The sequence below is a fragment of the Trachurus trachurus genome, assembly GCF_905171665.1.
Source record: "Trachurus trachurus genome assembly, chromosome: 3".
Classification (NCBI taxonomy): domain Eukaryota; kingdom Metazoa; phylum Chordata; class Actinopteri; order Carangiformes; family Carangidae; genus Trachurus; species Trachurus trachurus.
The window spans coordinates 7,738,384-7,761,036 of NC_139893.1; the positions used below are offsets into that span (position 1 = coordinate 7,738,384).

Genomic DNA, 22,653 nt, shown 5'->3' on the forward strand with positions numbered 1-22,653 from the left:
ACACAGCCCCCTACTGCAAACATGCTCAACTGCCTCATTACCATTGCTCTCCGGTCTTGACATAGTGCACACAATCAGGTCACAGAGACTCAGCTGTTTAAACTTGACCTTAGTGGAATAAGTTTCAATAATCCAAATGAACTGAGCAGCAAAACATGATACTGACCTTTAGATTAACTCTGTAACACACTGTGTTTGAAATTCCTCTTGTAATTGCTTTCCATAATGTGAAACTGTCTGTAGCATTAGCATACATTATGTTCACTGTATTTTTGCACACAGGTCTGTTGAATCATTGGCAAAGTGCAGAAAAACTGCTTGTTTTTGAATGAAGGGTCAAATCATAAAAAGTCTGAGAATTTAAATTATTTTACCGAGTGAAATGTGTTAAAAAATTAAATACAATTTCACCAAAGTATCAGTATAAAAAAGAAGAAAAAAGAGTCAGTAACGACCGTCATTCTATGCTATCTGCGTGTGGGCGGAACCATGTATTATCCTTGTTGTTGTTTCATGTCGGAACATTATTTCCGCTGCACCGTCCGTCACTATGAGAGGTACCGGCTGTTGTTTTAGGTAAGGCATTTATGAATTATCAGCTGTGCGTGTGTGTTCAGAGGGACACCGGCGTTATTCAAGGAAATATAAAAAATATAATCCGTCGTAGAAAGGAAAGGTTGTATTTTGACAGACGTCCGCTCAGCGTCAGAGTCACCTTCGGCAGTTTGTCATTGTCAGTTACATAAAAAATGTCAAATCTCCTGGCAACCGTGAGTTACCTGAACTGAGCATACTGAGGAAATAAAAGAGCAGAAACCATAGACTTAGTGGGTTTTTTTTTCTTTTGACGAACATGTCAGTCTGATATATCTGTAAAAAGTTGACACAACACCTGCATGTAGCCAGGCTACTCACAGAAGTTACTGGTCATAGTTTTTAATATGAAACACAGCTACACGACCCTCTAACTTCTTTTCTGTTGTAAACTTTATTGACATCTTCCATTTTTTCTCATTTAAGAGCAACAGCTCCAAACACATAACACTGTGGCTGAGACACTCCTCTATTTTTACACATTAAACACAGATTAATTGTCACATGTCTGACAAAAATAATCAAAATGATCTAATTCTAGTTTGGTCTTGAGCCTTCAAATATTTTCACTGAAACCCTGCACTGTAAACTTAAAGTGTCTGTCGTTATAAGTTATGATATGCTGCTTTTTTTTTTTTTTTTTTATTAATTAGCCTAATTCTATATGCATTGTATACACCACTAGGAGATCTCCTACAATATAGTTTCTATTCTAATATAGGAACTGGCATTTTGCTTGTTTGAGCTACGGTATGCTTGAAAATAAAAGTCTCCTAGGTCCCACAGATCTTGTGTTTGGAGCATTTTCTAAATGATTTGGCAACTGAATAAAAGTGAAGGCTAAAGTCATTGGCTGTCAGTCATGTTGAATATTAAAAGGGAGCAGAAGAGAGTGATAATCATTGAGTGTTTTCCTTTCGCTCCCTGATCAAACTCAGCCTTTTTACCAGTTTCCCTGTCAACTAACAGATATTATCTGATATTTTCAGATGTAAGAGATTAAGAATGAAGCCATCCTGAGGTCCAGAGACTCTGGAGTGATCCTCAAACATGCTGTCAAGACTGGTTGCTGCTGCCTGCCACTCTATAAAGAGGACTGCGCCTCAGTGGAAAGCCTCTCTCCACAGAACTTATTTCCAATCAGAGCCAAGACAATCATGGTTTCTGGGGACTGTAGTCCACAGAGGGGCTCACAGATGGACTACAGCCCCATCATCACGGATAAACCAGAGGCCGGTGTTTGTCAGAGCTCCAGCGTTTGGAGATAAGCTCGCTATCGTGGACAGCAGTGGCAGCCACAGCTACAAGCAGCTGTACTGCAGCAGTTTGGGTCTGGCAGGTAGAATCAGCGCCGCTCTCGACACCGACCTCGGGGGTCTGGAAGGGAAACGAATCTCCTTCCTGTGTGCCAACGACGCCTCCTACACGGTGGCACAGTGGGCGGCCTGGATGAGCGGCGGGACAGCGGTGCCACTCTACAGAAAACACCCTCCGTCAGAGCTGGAGTACATCATCTCAGACTCCCAGAGTGCACTGCTGGTGGCGGGGCATCAGTTCGCAGAGACCCTGGAGCCTCTGGCGCTGAAGCTGGGGCTGCCCTGCCTCACGCTGCCTCCTACCTCTGACCTGGACACTTTGGACGGAGCGGACGCCGGCCAAGAGGAGGAGGCCATCACGGACTGGGCCAGTCGACCAGCCATGATCATCTACACCAGCGGCACCACGGGGAGACCCAAGGGAGTTCTCCATACACACAGCAACATCCAAGCCATGGTGAGTGTTGTGTTGTGTGTTGTTAAAGGGATAGTTCACCCAAAATTGAAATTTCTGAGTTACAGGGGGTCTCGGCGTAGCAGTGCATGTCCATATAACGGTTGCAAATGGATACCAACTGTCTTCGTAACAAAAAGACACACCAAAAAACATCCAAATACCTCCATGCTGCTCGTATGTAATGTCCGTCTTGTATTGAAGCCCCGAAATGCGAAATTGTCCCGAAAAAAGTTAAATAAGTCTGTATTTCAAGTTTGTTTTGTAGTGGAAGCTTCTCGAAGCTCCTCTTCCCGGTTCGTCAAATTTGGACGAACTGGGAAGAGGACGGACCCTGGTTCGTCCAAATTTGACGAACTGGGAAGAGGAGCTTCTGCTACAAACAAGCTTGAAAAATAGACTTATTTAATTTTTTTCAGAACAATTTCACATTTCCGGGCTTCAATACAAGACGGACATTACATACGAGCAGCATGGAGGTATTTGGATGTTTTTTGTGTCTTTTTGTTACGAAGACAGTTGGTATCCATTTGCAACCGTTATATGGACATGCACTGCTACGCCGAGACCCCCTTTAACTCAGAGAAGCCACGGATAACTCTGAAACTTCTCCCAGCCCTTAGTCGACATGAGGGTGAGTAGATAATGAGTGAAATTTCAATTTTGGGTGAACTATCCCTTTAAACCATAATTACACTGGGAACAAAGCAAATTATTTTCAACTCCTGGATGTCATAGGCATCATCAGCCTCTAGTTTGACGACGGCAGATGTTTATATGCACCAGCAAAGGTCACAACTTTGACACAGCAGAGGACGGCACAGCTGCTGCTAATGCACTAAAAAGCTAATGAGTAATTAAAATAACAAGCAGTGTGGGCTGTCTAATTTAGTTTTTTGTTTTTGTTTTGTTTGTTTACCATGTAATCCTGTTTTAAATCATTTGCCTAATTTATAACTGTCTGGTGATATTCTATATTTAATGTTTATGATTATATCTTAGTCAATATGAATCAAAGTCAAACTATATCACTTTTACCAGTTTTAATGTCACAAATATAACATATGTTGTGTTGCACTCAACAAGGAATTTATGATAATGATGTAAAAGATGGACTAAAAATTACTCAGGCTTATAAAGAGCAAAATTAATGTTGTATTGTCGGTATGTTTACTGACAAGCAACAAGACATAGCAATAGAAAAATACCAATAGTAATGTGCATCAAGGTTCTTTGAATATTGTTGATGTGCAAAGATGAATATTGGCAGAGAAATGATTATCAGATAATTTAAACTCATGTATCCATATCAGCATTGGTCTCAAATACTATATTAATTGAACTACAACTAATATAATATTTGGGTGGGACCTTTTTGTTCTCAAATTTTGGTATTGTTTACGTACTCCTCATCAGTCTGTGTCCTGACCAGACAATCTCTAAAGATGGATGAACCAGTTGTTTTCTACTTGAATGTGACAGTAACTGGCCAAAACACATTAATCAAGTTTGCACACAATGATTAGTATATCAGTCTTCAGCTCAGTCTCAAGTAAGTTTTTGAACTGAAAGTTCATATAACGTTGCCCATCTTTCTGCTTGTGGTTAGATTCACTTAAATATCAAATCTCAAGATTTTCATAACTCAGCTCACCCTTGAAATACACAATGTTATTCCACTGTAAATCATTAATATTTCATGGAGTAAATTGCGCAAAATCGTCAGAACTTAGGAGTTGGGGTTTCCTGCCTGTCCTGCTCTCCACATTTCTAACAAATAGACCGATTGATTTGTTTGCATGGTTTAGAGGCCTTTAGACACCCAGTCTGTATCCATATCAGACCCTTTAATGAGCATCACTCCTCTTTTGTTCCAGCCGTTTCTAAATAATCACTCATTTATGCCATTAAAGATCCTCTGAAGATTCTCCTGTAAAAAAATTTTAAGAGGAATTGACCTATATGTCCAATGGTGTGGAAAATTAAATCACTCTTAAAGACGGCAGAGCTTCATTTGTCTCTGGTTGGCCCAGGGAGCTGAGTGATTAAATGAGTCTGTCTGATTCCCCATGTGGCAACAACATCAGGTTGTCAGATTTCCTGGAAAGCTCCAGTGCCAGATCAACGTGGATGGATTTGAGAGACAAACCTAAAAAATAAACAATTGAAAATTAAAAATAAAAAAAATGCCAAATTTAAGCTTTGATTTAAGATGAACATCTAATGCCCATCTGTTCACTGCCTTTAAAGTCTATGTTGTCCATATGTGAACTGGATGTTTTGCATCTTTTTGGGTATTGAAATGATTCATATTGCCTGATAGGAATTTGTAATTTTATAAATGTGTAAATCAAACGCATAAACTCCCTAACCTAATTAATGAGATGCACGGTACTTATGGTGTGTTTTGTGTATAATAGGCTATATGTGCGCATACTCAAAAAGTGTGTGTGGTTGAAATCTTGTGAGCTGGAGAAAAAGATAATCACATGTCTTAGGCTCAGGAATCTTTCACTGTTTGGGCAGTATCCTCCATGATTATGTTTTCTTTACACCCTTATCTATTAGACCTTTGGTGCCCGAGCTGCAGAAGATGAAGCCGGCTCCTTCAAGTCATTAACACTCATAATAGAAGCTAAACAGAGTGAACCACTGTATAACACTGTGAAGGTCCCCATGACCTGAACTCTGGGAAAATAAGAGAGGCCTAGAAAATCAAAGATGAACACAAGAAGTGAAAAAAAAAAAACACATCTTCACATCTTGAACCATTTCAAAAGGAGCGCTGAATGCTGTGATCAGAAACTGTGATAGAAAAGCTGTAACAAAGCAGACGAACTCCACAACGACCTGCGTGACCCAGTGATTGATGTGACTTCAAGTACTGACTCTGAGAGTGAATGTTAACTTCTCTGCTCTCTGCAAGTGCATCGTGAATTACTTTTTTTTTTTAATATTGAGAAACACACAGGGAAATTTCTCATCAGTACTTATATATTTATACTTTATGATCCACTTGTATAGTGAACTGGGCACAATAATAATACAGCTCTAGTAGCCTACATATAATACAATTTCAGTACAGCTCTGAGGAACACATAACCTCAACCTTTCTCACACAGTCTCAACTGAAGTTAAACAATATGTGCTGCACAAAGGTCATGTTGAGACTGTTGGATTATATTAATGTCTACACATTATATTTCACATGCCTTCCTGTAGAACTTTGAAAACCAAATTGATTTACGTATATAGACACAGTTACCTCGCTGCACTAAACACAGCATAAGTGCACAGGGTCAAAATGTCCAATACTTTCTATGCTCTCCGTAATAACTGAATATAATTTTCGCGACTAAATTAAGCTTAATGGAAAGTTAATGGTGTTCTCTTGTATTAAATTTGTGATTTTGAGATAGAATATATGAATAAAGTTGATAAAATTAAATTCACTTGCTTTGCTTGAAGAAACAAGCTACAAGCTTATTGACAAATAGCACTGCAATCTACTACTTAAAATTCAGAACTTGGAAAACACATACTATATGTTGATGTGACAATACACTATATCAGAGCAGCGACGGTCCCAGCAGCAATCTGCTGTTCAAAATATGACAGACAAATAGCAGATTTTAGCTCAGATCTTTCTTTTACTAAATATTATCCGTACTCAGTTTACATATCATGCAGGAAGACATTAATTGTTGAGCAGATGTACACAGCTTTCAGGAGCTGTAGTAGACCATAATGACTGTCATAATTTTGAGTTATTGTACTGTTGCCAACCGCAGCCATATTTGTTGCCCACAGGGACGGAGATCTCGTGGCAAAACAGGAAATTACTAATTGAGACATGAACACAGGAAACGGCATGACTCATATTCACTCTTCCACAGGACGAGGTTTAAGATCAGAGTTTATTTTAATTCATAAAAACATGGAAATCCCAATTCTCCCATTACAAACAATAAGATGCATGTGACCAGAGAACATTAGTACAATAGTGAATAATTTAATCAAGCCACAAAAATCTGTTGTGTGTTCTTGAGCTGTACCGAACAACAATAAGAACAAGATCACCAGCAGTAGTTCATTTGACCCTCTGACCTCTTCCCTTCTCTCCCTGTCAGGTCCAGTGTCTGGTGTCAGAGTGGGCGTGGACCAGAGATGATGTCATCCTCCACACCTTGCCGCTCCACCACGTGCACGGCATCGTTAACAAGCTGCTGTGCCCGCTCTGGGTGGGCGCCACCTGCGTCATGCTGCCTGAATTCGAGCCTCAGAAGGTCAGGACTGAACTTTTATCTCTCCTCTTTTTCTCGTTCTTCGGCTCATTTCCTCTTTTTCTCGATGCAGCGAGTCTTTCATCAACTTCCCTGAACAAAATTTTCACCCTTTGATTATTTTACAGAAAATAGCTATCCGCACTCTATTCACTCTAAAATATAATGAACATACCAATGACTTGTTCTTGAGAGCAGCGGCACTGAAATTAAGAGATTTGGTCAAACTAAAAACTGTACAAATTGTCTTCAGGGCAAAACGCAATCATCTATCCAGTAGGAACTTTTTTGTGAAAGGGAGACTTCCAAGAGATAAGACCTCTGGGGTAAACACAAACTGGCACAGCAGAGCACAAGAACCACACTAAAACTATGTGCATCTCAGTCTGTGGGGTAAAACTTTGGAATGGTTTGGCTGAAAGTATTAGAAACTGTAAAAATCTAGGTGTGTTTAAAAGAAAATTTAAATGGGTAGTTCAACATTTTTGGCAAATTGGCCCATTGCCATAATCCTTAAAGTTTTAGGAGTAGGTTTGTTACCTTTAATTGTCGGTGCAAGCTATTTTTAGAACAGCGGAGCAGAGCTGCGAGCTGCTCCGAGCTACGCTACGGAGGCTCATGGGATTTCTTGGTTTCCCTCATCAAACTCATCAAATACACAATCCAACAACTCCAAAATGCTCTGGTGGACAAGTTGTGACCTGCACATTCACCACGCTATGAGATAATAACAGAACGTTATGAGATGAAGTTGTCTCGTAATGCTCTGTTATTATCTCATAGCGTGGTGAATGTGCAGGTCACAACTTGTCCACCAGAGCGTTTTGGAGTTGTTGGATTGTGTATTTGATGAGTTTGATGAGGGAAACCAAGAAATCCCATGAGCCTCTGTAGCGTAGCTCTGAGCAGCTCGCGGCTCTGCTCCGCCGTTCTAAAAATAGCTTGCACCGACAATTAAAGGTAACTAACCTACTGCTATGACTATAGGGATTATGGCAATGGGCCAGTTTGCCAAAATGTTGAACTATCCCTTTAAGCAACACATGTTTGATCTGTACAGCGTGGGTGGGTGGGGGCAGGTTAACTGTAGGATAAATATAGAGTGGAATGATTAGAGAGTTTGCGATGTGTTATGTCATATGTGTCTTGATGGTGTTGTGTTTGTGTAGTATGTGTACTGTATGTAAACCGGGGATGGAAATTTAAAAACTCTTCTTCTTCTTAAATCTGTGTCTGTTGTATGGGAATGTGTTATTTGGATCTAGTTTGAAATAAATTATAAAAAAATGAGAAAAAAAGGTGGTTATAAAATTGCCTTGCCTTCAGCTAAGGCTCGGGAGGTGAATATATGACAGTGAAACTAGGGCGCCGCTGGGTTGAAAAAAGACCTTCAGCTCATTCCACATCAGTTTCTCTTTCTCCATGAGTGTTTCCCTTTCTACTTTTCCTCTTCCCCCTCGTCCTCGCCTCATCTCCTCTCCCTTTCTCCTCATCTTCTCCTCTTCTTCTTCTCCTCCTCCGCCTCCTCCTCCTCCTCCCCCCGCTCTGCCTGTCAAACTAAGTGTTTGGGGCTCAGTGATGAATTGCCCTGTGTGGCTTTGTATCTGACCAATGCCGACTCACGGCAGGGGCTTAAGCAGCAGATCAATCGATGAGCTGACATTGAAGGATGATAGTGCTTGTTTGGCCCTGGGAAGGGGAGGGGAGGGGGGAAGATGGGGTGCTAAGTGTGCGTATAGAAGTGTGAATTCGAGTGTTTTCCAATGTATGTGTGTTTTTGTTTGTATGTCAGGGCCTCTGCAGCTTAATGGCGGTGAAGGTAGATGGAAAGCAAGGGTCTTTAAAGGACATATGGTATCCGTCGACACAAGCGTCGCAACACTATTATAGCCATCAGTATTCAGCTGTTATCCTTGACCTTGTGTACCAAGCCACAAAACCCCTTCTCTCACCCTCAGAAAAAAGCCTTTATTCTCCTCCTCCTGAAGTTACAGTACATTGATGAAGTGATCGATAGTCTGTCTCTTCTCTCCCCTAAGATCTCTGAAGGGTAGCCTAGGCAGCAGAGACCGCCATTGATTTTTTACTGATTTTGCCTAGAGATAGTGGAAGAAATTTTCACTGCAGTAATTGTGATCCAGTAAATTGCAGATAAGTCTATTTCAAGCGCCGCACTGTTGCAAACTGACAGGGGCAGATACTCCCCCCCCCCAACCCCCGAGGGTTCACACAGCACCCGTCCGATTTTCTTTATTTGAATCCCCACCTTGATTAGGCATGATTAAATTATTCATTCAAGACTTTCTAAGGAGGTATATTCAAATGTGATTTCACAGACACTGTTGTGATACTTATTTAGAGAGATGGATAATACATCAATGCTTTGTGTTCTTCTAAACAGGTAAAGTCATTTTATTCAGTAGCCTGATAAACAAGTAAAAGCATCTTCACACACTTATATCAGCTTGTTTTATTATTCAAAGTCTGAACTGATATCTCTGAAGTAATATTTCATACCCCAGTGGATTAAAGTTGGATGTGACCCTCTGGGCACGAAGCATTTGACTGTGATTTAGCTTCATAGCAGTTTATACAACACTAGGCTCATCCACCACTATTGTCCCAAAATAAATGTCTCTGCAACTGATGGATGGTTTCCAGTGTTTAAATCGTACTTGATCACCTCAGTTGCCCCAGTATGATACCAATTCAAAACATTTTTATAATCTAACCTTCTGGAAAAAATCTACCTCATGGTTTGTTAAAAAAAAGAAAAAAAAGCCAAATGCATCACCATTTCATTGTGTTAAAATACAAGCCAAGTGCAAAAACTTAAAAAGCAGCATTATGATAACAGATCAAACAGCTCAACAAGAATGTTAAAGGGATAGTTCAACATTTTGGCAAATTGCCATAATCCCTATAGTCCTAGGAGTAGGTTTGTTATCTTTAATTGTTGGTGCAAGCTATTATTATATTATATTTATCCTACAGTTAACCTGCCCCCACCCACCCACGCTGTACAGATCAAACATTTGTTGCTTAAAGGGATAGTTCAACATTTTGGCAAACTGGCCCATTGCCATAGTCATAGCAGTAGGTTAGTTACCTTTAACGGTCGGTGCAAGCTATTTTTAGAACGGCGGAGCAGAGCCGCGAGCTGCTCAGAGCTACGCTACAGAGGCTAATGGGATTTCTTGGTTTCCCTCATCAAACTCATCAAATACACAATCCAACAACTCCAAAACGCTCTGGTGGACAAGTTGTGACCTGCACATTCACCACGCTATGGGATAATAACAGAACGTTACCAGACAGAGTTGTTTTAGAGGTACAGTATATTCTTCTTTATATTCTTTATTCTTATATATTATACTTCCTCCGCAAACTGAGAAGAGCCAGAGCCCCGGTACCCATCATGCAGGCTTTCTATAGAGGCACTGTTGAGAGCATCCTGACTAACTCCATCACGTTGTGGTACGGCGCCTGTTCCGTGTCCTGTCGGAAGTCCCTCCAGCGCATCGTGAGAACAGCCGAAAAAATCATCAGTGCCCCTCTCCCCTCCCTCCATGACATATATCACACCCGTCTCCTCCGCAAAGCCCTTTGCATCGCCGGTGACCCCACCCACCCATCACACAGCCTTTTCAGCCTGCTGCCATCAGGGAGGAGACTGCGGAGTCTCCGAGCCAAGACCAGCAGGCTGGAGAAAAGCTTCTTCCACCAGGCAGTCAAGATGCTGAACTCTCTCCCTACACTGCCCCCCCTCCCCGCTCTGGCCCCTGCCCACACAACCTGAACACTGAACTACATGCACACATTCACTACATACACATTCATCTTATTCCAGTACAGTACAGTACTAAAAAAATAAAAAAAGACAATACTTGCACTACTGTCTTTTTGCACTTGACTGCTGCTGCTACTGCTATTGTGCCTTCTATGTATTTATTTTTATTATTTATTTTTATTACTTATTACTTGTTTGGCTTAGTTTTTTATTCATATTCATATTTATTTTAGATTGGTATTTTAGATTCACATATTGCTTTATTGTTTTTTAAAATGTTTATTGTCTGTCTGTCTATTGTTTGCACCGAGGGTCTGAGAGTAACACAATTTCGATTCTCTTATGTCCCGTACATACTGTGGAATTGACAATAAAGCTGACTTTTGACTTTTTGATATTCATGCAAAACCGCTGATGCACGTTCCCTTTCGTCACAACTTGTCCACGAGAGCGTTTTGGAGTTGTTGGATTGTGTATTTTACAGAGGTGGCAAAAGTACTCATATTCTGTACTTAAGTAGAAGTACAGATACATGTATAAAAAAATACTCTGGTAAAAGTAGAAGTACTGATTCAACTCCTTTACTCAAGTAAAAGTAAAAAAGTACAGGCTCTGAAATGTACTTTCAAAGAAAAAGTAAAAAGTAAAAATGAATTTTTGCCGTTAATGAAACCTACATCATTTGATAATTTTGTTAAACAAAAAAAGTTCAGACAGAATAATCAAGATTGAACTGACCAGAGACAGTGGTTCCCAACGTTTGGGCCGCCACAGACTCTCACAAAATAATAATAATAATAATAATAATAATTTTTAAACAGCTTTTCATCACCTCTCATCTCTGCCAGTCAGTCCACCTGCCGTCTTCCTCGCGTACGTACGCGCACGCACACACACACACACACACACACACACACACACACACACACACACACACAGCGCGCGCGCGAACGTACACACAGACACGGGCACATGGACAGGTTGCGCTTTGCCGCTCGTAAACGGTAAATGCGCTATATCGCGCTGATTGTATGGTGTTCAACCCCCCCAGTCGGATAGGCTGACCACCATCGCTTCCTTCCTCCATGCTGCTGCCCCCATGTCGCTGCTACAGTACAAGTTGGTAACTCGGTTCTCTCTCTACCGCCCCCCCCCCCCCCCCCCCCTCCCTCTTTCCCTCTCTAGTTCGTCACGTATTTTACCGGTGCTTTTACGTCGTGTCAAAAAAAAAAAAGTAACGAGCCTGTTTTTACAATGTAAGGAGTAGAAAGTACATATTTTTGCGTATAAATGTAGGGAGTAAAAGTAAAAAGTCGTCAGAAAAATAAATACTCAAGTAAAGTACAGATACCTGAAAAATCTACTTAAGTACAGTAACGAAGTATTTGTACTTCGTTACTTGCCACCTCTGGTATTTTATGAGTTTGATAAGGGAAACCAAGAAATCTCATGAGCCTCTGTAGCTCTGAGCAGCTCACCGCTCTGCTCCGCCATTCTAAAAACAGCTTGCACCGACAAATAAAGGTAACGATCTTCTCCTAAAACTATATTATGGCGATGGGCCAATTTGCCAAAATGTTGAACTATGCCTTTAAGGTAAAGGCAGGGATGCAAACAGCGCGCCGAAAAGCGAAACTCGCTTTTTTCATGACCAATTAGGTGACTTGTGTGAATCGTTCAGATCCGAAGAGTTTTTGTTTTTGGGAGGGGGGGTCTCAGCTGGGGTCAGTAAAATGTTTTTCTAACAGGCTGACAGTGACAATCACGTGAAACTGAGGCGAACTCATTCATGGTTGTCTCTGGTTATAGCACATTATATAGGCCTATATGTCCATTACACACTTTTAGGCCTTAAAATGTCTTAAATTTGTTGAATTATTGTGTTCAAGACTTAAATAAGACAGCTCTTAAATTTTCGTATGCCCACCATGGGCGAGCATTTCGCTCGCATTTGCCCCTAAAAAAAAAAAAAACATGTGTGAACCAGGAAAATCACAAAAAAGAAAGAGCACAACCTGCGATTGGTCAAAAACTACAAATCCCACAATCCTCTGGCCTCAACAATAACAGTAGTTAGTGTAAGTAAGGGAGAGTGGAGCTGTCGGTGAAAAGAGGAAACAACGCCACGTCTGGTCCTGTTCTATGTTGTTCGTTCACACCGTCACCGTTTATTCGTTACGTCCGCGGTGTAAAAGGCCGTGACGCAAAGACGCGATTAGGCGCGAGACGCGGTAGACGCGACTTTTTTTTTTGCGACGCAATACACCCGATTCTTTTATGGCGACGGGACCTTCGCGTCTTCGTCTATTTCATCGTGTTTGGCCTGACACGAGGAACGCTTTTTTTTCGCGCGAGCTTTTACGCGCAACCAAACGCGAGATACGCGAGATAAGCGAATTAGCGCTCGTTTTCACTCGTTTCAAAAAAAATTCACGAGCCCGCCTATTTTCACTACAACAATTTTTTTTTTTTTTTTTTCAAAGGAGGTTAAATCGAAAGCAACTGGACTTAGTTATTTACTTATTATAACTAAGTCCAGTTGCTTTCGATTTAACCTCCTTTGAAAAAAAAGTCTAGGAAGACGTTTCACCTCTCATCCAAGAGGCTTCATCAGTTCATGTAGCATCTGACCAGGCTGGGACTGGTCCAACTATCTGGTGTGGAGACTCAGTATAAGTCCAGTTGCTTTCGATTTAACCTCCTTTGAAATACTATGACCTGGACAAATGAGAATATGCACAGGCCTACAACAACATTTCTGCTCTCACCAACCATGGTTGAGGTCACAACGCTGCTGTAGCTGCTCTGGAAGTCCGAGACGTCTGAGGCCAAACGCCGTCGCTTCTGCGTGACGCACAGTATGTTATGAGACACATTATGCATCCCAACTGTCTTTTTTTTTAGAGGATTTTTTTTTTTTTTTTTTTTTACCAAGAATGCGCCCAAAAAAATCATGATCCAGGGGCCAAAATTCGAAACAAATATATATTTTTTTAAATCATAATTCTCATTATTCTCCTGATGTCGGTTTAATGTAAACAGATTGCGCTGATATGCGTCATGTGACAGCGGGGCAGAGCTGCAGCTGCTGTGCTGTGATGGACCTGATCAGACTGGTGGTGGTCCACAGTCAATCAGTCCCAGAGCCTTCCTATTCACCTCCAATGTAGACGCGACGTGCGCGCTCGTTACCCAAAGCGGCGCGTATCCGCGTGCATTCGGTGCGACGGCGCCGCCGTTTCCCCCCCGTGCATGTCCGTTGCTGTGTCAGGCAGGTGTCTCCCACTGAGCTCTGCCCCGTTTCAGAGGTGAAGGAGAGACGTCGCCTCCGCGATGTAGAATGTGTTCAATTAAAGTGAAACTAACACATTATATCGGCCTATATGTCCATTACACACTGAATGGGATGTTAAATCCCATGTCTTTATTTCTTCAGTTTATTTTAATAGTAATAATTATGACTAACATTCAGTGAAGACCTAAAAATCAGTATCTCCAAAATTGAAATATTGCAATGGTTTTTATTTTTTTAAAGCATTTTTAATATAGAAATGTTGGCCTTCTGAAAACTGTCCATCTATATGCACTCAATACTTGGTTGGGGTTGAACTACTGGAAATAGACTTTTCTGTGATATTGTTAATGGTGAGCCCCCCCCCCCCCCCCCCCACGACAATTCCTCTCTTTTTTGGTCCTGACCCGTTTGCATCCCTGAAAGGACGCCCTATAGTTTCTACGTACCCACCAATACTGAACATCTAATCCCTCTGAAGAAGAAGTGGCGGTTGTGTCGGGGTGTGGTGCAGGGTGCAGGGCTGAGTAGAGTTGTTTAGGATGCAGGCGGCGGCGTTGGGCTCTCACCACATCCTGTCCCCTAGGTGGAGGCCAACTCTTTGACAGACATAAATTGCCTTCCTCTCCCCTCCAGACTGGACTTGATGGAAGCGCTCCACTGCACTTGATAGACACCACCCAGAATGGTCAGGGCACACTCACTTAATAACCTCCCTCTCCCTCCCTCTCTCCCCCCTCTCCCCCTCTCTCTCTCTGCATAGAGTTTTCTGCATGTGCACAGGTGAGCAGCGAACGCCCACAAGTCCACAATACATCAACTTATAATGGTATTGTGAGAAATGAAATGGCACAAGGATCTGATTAGACTGTTGACAAGTGTTTATCAAATCAGTTTTATTCGTCTATACATTTCAGCTGCGTTTGTTTATTAGCAGCAGAGGACGTGAGTGAAAGAGAAGTTAATAGGTATTATATTAGATGAGATGAGTCTGCGACGAGGTGACTCAAAGGAGAAGTGGAAAGGATGAGTTCAAGAAATTTCTGGCACATTAAGAAAGATGTGGTGTTACTGTAGGTGAGAGGGATGAAGGGAGAGACTACATCTTTCTGTGTATGACCGTGTGTGTGTGTAGGTGTGTGTGAGTGAGAGAGAGAGAAAGAGAGGGTAAGAAAGAGGGCGAGAGCAGAGGCAGCGAAGCAGGAAATTACGAAATGGAGAGAGAAGGTAAGTGAATGTGAAGATAGGGAGCGAAGGGAAGAGAGGTGAGAGAGAAAGATGAAGGGAAGATGCAGGGTCAGGGATGAAAGTAGAGAATGAAAAAGAAGCACTTGGGAAATAGAGGTAGAATGAAAGAAGAAGAGGAAGAAGAAGAAGAAGAAGAAGAAGTGAGGATAAGTAGAATGAGAGGGGAGGGGGAGACAGCTGGGGAGGAGCGTTTGTCTCCCGGGGGGGGAGACGGGAGTTAGAGAAGCTGTCGTTCACCTTCACTTAATTCATGCTGTCATCCCATCCTCCCATCATCTACTCTGATGTACCCAGAGTGTGTGTGTGTGTGTGTGCGTGGATACTGTATGTGTATGTGTGTGTGTGATGAGGTGGAGTGGGTGGGGCGGCGTGTGTAAAACGGCTTTGTCCTTGAACAAGTGAGTTTATGTGATATTTGAATAGTATTTTTTATATGTGAATGTAGTTCCCAGTGTGTGTGTGTGTGTTTATGCTCATCTCATCAGCGCCCGTGTGTGTGTGTGTGTGTGTGTGTGTGTGTGTGTGTGTGTGTGTGTGTGTGTGTGTGTGTGTGTGTGTGTGTGTGTGTGTGTGTGTGTGTGTGTGTGTGTGTGTGTGTGTGTGTGTGTGTGTGTGTGTGTGTGTGTGTGTGTGTGTGTGTGTGTGTGTGTGTGTGTGTGTAAAGCAGCAGTGGAGGACGTGAGTGGCTCCTTCTGCAACAGTCAAAAAGCACATTTGTCAGAAGTAGCCGGACTGAAGGCCTTTTAACTGGCCCACAGCGTTTTGCTATTTTCCTCCCACTGACCTTTACAAATCCTGACGTTTTTTTTTTTTTTTTTTGGCTTTGTGTTGACAGCTTTAATATGAGGTTGCCGTCTGGACTTTATTCTGCCATTTATATCACATAAAGAAAAAAAAAGTCACTTTTTTCCTATCCTCTCTGCTCTAATGGAATGAATCTGGATGTAATAATTTAGTTTTGCGAGGCCCCATCCATTAGATGCACTGCTTTCCTTTTCACCTTCGCTTATCTCTGTCCTCCTTCCTCCCTCTTGTGTTATGCTTATCTCTCTCTCTCTCTCTCTCTCTCTCTCTCTGCTGTGTTGCAGGTGTGGGAGATGCTGTTGAGCTCCAAGGCTCCCATGGTTAATGTGTTCATGGCTGTGCCAACTATCTACTCTAAGCTGATCCACTACTATGATCAGCACTTCACACAGCCTCATGTCAAGGACTTTGTCAGAGCGGTCTGCAAGGAAAGGATCAGGTACAGACAGCTTACTCATGGGTGGATGTGTCTGTGGTGTGGATACATGTATGTGTGTGTGTGTGTGGATGTAATATATATATACAGTATATATATATAGACACAGACTTGTGGCACATAAACATTAACACTCCAGGGTTTATGATCACAAGGCGTTTTCAAAGCGCTGTAACTACTAGGTCACCTGGAGCGCTGTTGTCAACTTCACTCGAAAGCGCAGATTTGAAACCCTCTTCCAGTTTTTGTTTGATGGTGATAGACCGTGTAAAACCGGAGATGTGATAGTACAAAAATGTTTATCTGAGCGTAAAAGTGGGATGGAATAGGCAGGCGTTGCATATCTTAAGATATATTCATCATTTTTTATAAAGTGGTCGAATCAGCTGATACAACTTGGGCCTGATGTGTTAATTAAAGGGACAACGAGGAGTTTTGGAAAGCGAAGTGTTTTCATACTACATTTACCATGAGCCTCCGGCGCACGACGGACGTCTTGCCAAGAATGTTTTCATTCATCAAGAATTTAAGTCAAAGGTTCAACGATCAAATACCGTCATAGTTCCGACCATAAACGGCGATTCGGCGGCGTTATTCTCATGACCCGGCGGGCAGCGTCCGCGAAACCGAAAGTAAGGAAACGCTTGTCGGCTCGCCCAGCATTTCCACCATTAATTAAAAATAACAAAATAACGATAGAGACAAAACGATATATTTCTCGAAAATGGAGCCATTAACAAGTGTGGGTAGCGTAGATTCATCCACATTAATGTGAGACCTTTTTATAACCAAATACAAACTCCTCGTTGTCCCTTTAAGTCAGTTGAAGTAAAAAAAAAAAAACTTTGATCATGTACTGTAGGTAAGGTTGTGCTGCAAAAAAGATACCAAACATGGGTTTTTATGTGGTATTACATAAGGCAAGGCAAACAGACAAGGCAAAATCAAGTATTCAGAAACGGCCAAAACTGGCTCAGACCTGTAAAGGGTTAATGAGTATAAAAATGATCATTGTCCCTGCAGCGATCGGCTCTGAGTCTAACTGGAGACTTAAGTGTCAGTCAGAGTCAGACACACACAGATAATAACCATCACATGTGAATATATGACAACATGCGGACTGTGGATGTTTGAATTGAAAACAGTCTTACACAGGTTTTAATCCTTTCACATATTTCATAACCTTTTAATGTCCATCATTACTCTGAAACTCTATTAACTCCCTGTCCTAACAGACTTAAAATTGATATCTTTCACAAAGTTTTTATGGCAGAGTAAAACCTAGAAATGTGCCATTTGGAGCCTGGAGTGTTTCCTTCATATCTGATCCTTTCTCTCTCTCTCTCTGTCTCTCTGTCTCTCTAGGTTAATGGTTTCGGGCTCGGCCGCCCTCCCTCTTCCCACTCTGCAGCGCTGGGAGGAGATTACAGGACACACGCTGCTGGAACGCTACGGCATGACCGAGATCGGCATGGCGCTGTCCAACCCTCTCAAGGGCCCACGCGTACCAGGTACCAGGTCTGACAGGAATGCTGCTACGTGCTTTAACACAAACTAGTAAAAAGAAAATGTGGTTAAAGGTCATACGCTAAGTTGTTTACTCCAACTGCTTCTGTCTGGATGAGAATAATAATATCAGTAAAAACAGTAACGGCACTAACAAAGCTGAAAATGCATCTCTTGGTCCTTTTCCAAGAAAAATGTGGTGAAGTCACAAGTCAGCTGTTGATTCATGGCAGGAAATGAAGCCAGAACAAAACATCTTTTAAAAACAGGTTTGATAATGAGCCAGTACTCAAGCTTAAAAACTCCAGTTATGAGAAAACAAACCATGAGACACCACTGAACTCATATAGTGTACAGTATAAACAGTATAAACTTTGTGTTTTTGCATGTAGCTAATCACTCACCTCAGATAGCCAAATCTGAAACATCCTGGAAAGACATTACTATCCGATCGCAGAGCGCCTGCTCTCCCCGCCACAGAAACAAACACTTTGTCCTTGTTGTGATGATTTCTTTATAAAAAATAAACGGTGGAGCAGTGCAGTGGTAATGTCCATAATATTTCTGACTGTTTATTTTTGTAAAGAAATCATCACAACAAGGAAAAAGTGTTTGTTTCTATGGCGGGGAGAGCAGGCGCTCTGTGATCGGATAGTAATGTCTTTCCAGGACGTTTCTGAGTTCAGCTATCTGAGGTGAGTGATTAGCTACATGCAAAAACACAAAGTTTATACTGTTTATACTGTACACTATATGAGTTCAGTGGTGTCTCGTAAGGATTCGAGTCATGTACCATAGATATTTGATTGTTTTTTGAGTGTTTGTTGTGGTTGAAAGAATTGCCTCCATAGGTTAGCGTTGTCGCTATCCCGAGCCATGGTGTAACTCCGGTTTGCCTGCATCAATTTTAGTTGCGTTCTTTGCTCCCCCCAACACTGGGTGAACATCAGGACAACGGTTTAGGGGTCGTTCAAAGGTCTAGTTGGCTACTTTATATTTCAATGTGCAGCTCCTTCCTATTGACGTATTTCTTGTTAAAATTGCACAAACATGGTTAAAAATCCACTCTTGTACTCGCACTACAGCAGCATCAGTCAGGTGTTCAATTAACATGCCACTGCTGCAGCAACAGAGTGTTAAATTAAACTCTCAGGGATCATTTTGTACTTTTGACCAGAGAAAGGAAACTGTTTTTCTGGCCGTGCACTTGGTAACTTTTCCTTGTCTTCGTCTTATCCCTCAAACACCCCCCCCTCCGCCTCCTCCACCGGTTTGATTCGGTGCTTTGGCTTCATGTTGTTGTGTTTTGATCGTCGGCAGTTTTCTCTGGTGCGATGTCAGGTGAAACCCCACGATCCCAACTACACCTCCCTCACACGTGCAGAAACAAAGGCACGGTCTGGAAATGAGGTCAGACAAGTGGTGGTTGCTTTCTTCTCCTGTCTTCCTGTCCCCCCCCACCCCCCACACCACCACCTTCTCCTTCCCTTCCCGCTCCCCAAGCCAACTCTTCCTCTTTTCAGGTAGCGCTAATTAGCCTGCGAGTGGATTGGGTAATCCTCTGTCTGCTGTTTTGCTGCGGCCTTGTTTTGTTTGTTTGTCAGCTAATGTTGGGAATAAACTGAACAGGCTTTGTTTGATTCCTCTCAGGTGATTATTAGGGATGGCTTCAAGAGGTCTGTGGTTCTATTGATGTTTCCATCGCAGCGCCGAGACGTGTGCGTGTGTGTGTGTGTGTGTGTGTACGACGTTCATGTGCACGAGTGTTTGTACCTAGGTGTAAGTGTATGCAGCCATGAGCTTGTGGCTGTTTGAGTCAGTGTGTTCCTGTCTTGTCTTTAAGTAGGTTAAAATGGATCAATAGCAACCGCAGGAAACACTCTCAGAAGCGTGGAGGAGTGGAGTCGCCCTCTCTCTCTTTCTCTCTGTCGTACACACTCACTCACTCTCTTTCTGTTCTCTACCAACTAGGTTGCAGAAAACTCAGCTTTTTATACACCTCACTGATGGTAAATTGTATTAATAATCTAACTGGCCTGATTTTGTTGTGCATCACACAGTTGTCGAGCTTTTCCAGATTAACAGCGGTATCTCTTTCTAGGTCATGTTGCCCTTGTTACACTGAGGTGTACATATGTGAATTAGGCTGTTTACACGGAAACGATCTGAACCCAAAAGTGGGGTTGCGTTCTCAAGTTTTATTCTGCGTTCAGACGAGCGTTTTTTGGGGGGAAATGAATAGGGTAAAAAAAATTAACTTACAGTTATCACCATGAAACTTCCCAAGTTTATCACTTACATTAAGACAAATATTTTTTGTATTACAAGTTTTGTCAAATTGTATGTTTAAATATGTAAATGAGGCAATATCTAATGAAATATGTGCTCATTTGCATACATTTCCACAACTGAAATCTGAACAATGGATAAAGCCACTTTCAAAATTCTTGTTTTATTATAAGAGTCAGAAGTTTTTACAGAGGGGATTTTGAATATCTCTTTTTTTCATTCTGTAAAAGAGAAAATACTGTCACCAGCCCTAAAAAAAAAATCTAATTTCGCCATGTTTTTAGGAATAAAATGTTGTATGAATAGAAATAAAACTGGAAGGTTTGGTGTCTGTAAGTGCTGCTGAAGTGGAGATTTCTAGCTCAGAGTCTGAGGAAAAACTAATTTTGAGAAAACGACCTTTAAAGACTTGTACTGTAAAATTCCATAGATTGTTAATATAAATCGTACTTTTATGATTGTTTGCGGATACGGAGGAAATTACCATTTTTGGAGCCTTCATCATTGTTCAAGGAGAGAGATAACTGACATGACATGGGTCAGACAACATGCACAGCGCAGTATTTCACAGTAGCTGCTAACTTTTGGTGAATTTAGGAGAAATCTACAAACGAAAGAGACAAAATGAAGTAAAATAAAAACCTTAATTTGGATTTTCTACCATTTCTTTTGACTTTTCTGAATACATGTCATGGAAGGAAAATAGCCCAAAATCTCAAAATTGATCAGTGCATGAAAAAACAGTGTTTTTGCCTGTAGTATCTCCCCTTAAGCCCCCAAAACGCCGTCGCCATCTAAGCAAAAGGCACCTCCGATAAAATATTTTGTAATTTTCACCCATGAGTGTTGTCATGTAAACAGGGCCTTAGTGTTTCCTACTTCTTCCTGTCTCATCATTACCTCACATACAGCCTCTCTCCTTCCAGCCCTGAGCCTGCCTTCCTCCAGATGTCATCCTCCCAAAGTTTTATGTCATTTGACGGCCAAAAATGATGTAGACCTTTAAGAGCGTCTCAGAGGAGTAACTGTGGAGAAATCCTTTCTGGAGCTTTTGTCGTTCTGGCTCTTTCCCTGTCCAGCGTGTAGCATTTATAACCTGCCCCCGCTCTTCAAAACGACACTCAATCCTGCTGAATCACTGGCACCAGGACGATGAAAGTCTCCAAAGTTTCTCAAGCAACTGATGCAACAGAGAGAAAACAAAATGATAGAGGAGCACAGAGGTGTGTGCAGTGTCGAACAGTTAATGGATTTTGTCACTGAGGGAGGAGAGTCATGTGTTTACTTCTCTTAACCATGATTATAGGAAACAAATTTACATTTTTCAATTGCATTTTAATTGTGGTAATCTCTAATTTACCAGGTGTGCTCTAAAGGGCAGTTGGGTTATTTCATTCATGCATGTGAACATTGCACATGCAACACTGCTGAATATTCTCTTTATTCTCTTATCTGCTCTAGTCTGAAGAAATATTGTTACAGTTTTAATTTATTGTTAGTTTTTTTAGAGAGATTTAAAAGATGATTTTGTAGTTTATTCTGTTTATTCTATCCATTCCAGTTTCCAGTGACTCTACATGATTTGAAAGATCTGGTGTAACAAAAAGACCAAAGATGGCCAGAGAGAGAAATTCAAAAACTCATTTCTCAGCTCTTGGCTCAGACCAATGATGGAATGAAAGTTACAGATAAGGTTGGACACTCACTGTCCTCCGGTCCAGTCTGAAGCTGTTGGACTGCAGTTCTGATGAAGCTTAACTCTGCTTAGTGAAGCCACTGAACGTCCTGCAGCTGCAGTCGTAGCTGAACCTGATACAATCTGTTCCCTGTGCTATGACTCTAATGAAAGTGAGATTCCAGAGACACTTTGCACTCCAGGTCTCAATTAACCTTGTTCACAGTGTCCACTCTGTTGCTTTAACTTGCCAATGTTCAGTTTGTGCAACCTTGTGGCTGAATTGTATTTGTTATCACCCCCCCCTCCTCCCTCCTCCCCTCCATACTGAGTGTAACAGTCTAGTTACTTTTACGGTCAGTTGTTTTTTTTTCCCCTGCGGGACTGAGAGCAGGTGATGGAGTGTGTGTGATAGACATTGCCAATCAGGAGTGGAGTGGATTAGATCAATATGAAGTGAGAGAATCGCTCTTTAATTGGGACCTGACCTGCTCTTCATTGGGAGAGCAGTGGTCTGTGAAATGACATAATACACCTTAGACACACACACTCACATGCACGCGCACACACACAGAAATGTAGCACCTTTGTACACTTGCTATAATTACTAACCCAGGAGGTCACACTCACACTCACACAAAGATGGAGGCTGAAGGTGTGTGTCACTTCATTTTCAGATCGTCGCACGTTCCTCTTAACACGTTTCTTATTCATAGTTTCACTTAAATATTAGCACAGCTCACAGCTACGAACAGCACGCTGTTTTTGACACTCGGCTCTTATTGTGTTTCATAATCGGTCAGCTCAGTTAAAACATTTTTATGACGCTGTGCTGCAATAAAGAGCCTTGTCAAGCACTTAGCAGTAGTGGGGAGTAACAGACTGAAGCTTAGACTTGTTAAGTGTAAAATTGGTGCGAAAGCAAAGACTGAGAACGATACTGTGAATTTTAGGTCGACTTTGGGA

At 41.8% G+C, this 22,653-nt stretch overlaps 1 protein-coding gene across 3 annotated transcripts in view; it reads left to right on the forward strand.

The window, feature by feature from the left end:
• The first annotated feature begins 516 nt into the window (after positions 1 to 516).
• Positions 517 to 22,653, forward strand: part of acsf3 (acyl-CoA synthetase family member 3) — a 44,593-nt gene continuing 22,456 nt past the window's right edge. For 2 of the 3 annotated variants that reach the window (XR_014596401.1, XM_083999884.1), the window contains exons 1-5: positions 517 to 576; positions 1,584 to 2,367; positions 6,495 to 6,650; positions 16,066 to 16,220; positions 17,583 to 17,728. Coding sequence is in view for 2 of the 3 variants with exons in the window: in XM_083999884.1 (XP_083856010.1) it covers positions 1,645 to 2,367; positions 6,495 to 6,650; positions 16,066 to 16,220; positions 17,583 to 17,728 (1,180 nt within the window). In the remaining variant the exon portion in view is untranslated. Of the gene's footprint in view, positions 577 to 639; positions 771 to 1,583; positions 2,368 to 6,494; positions 6,651 to 16,065; positions 16,221 to 17,582; positions 17,729 to 22,653 lie in introns of those variants that run through there. The other variant, XM_083999885.1, reaches the window with a different exon arrangement.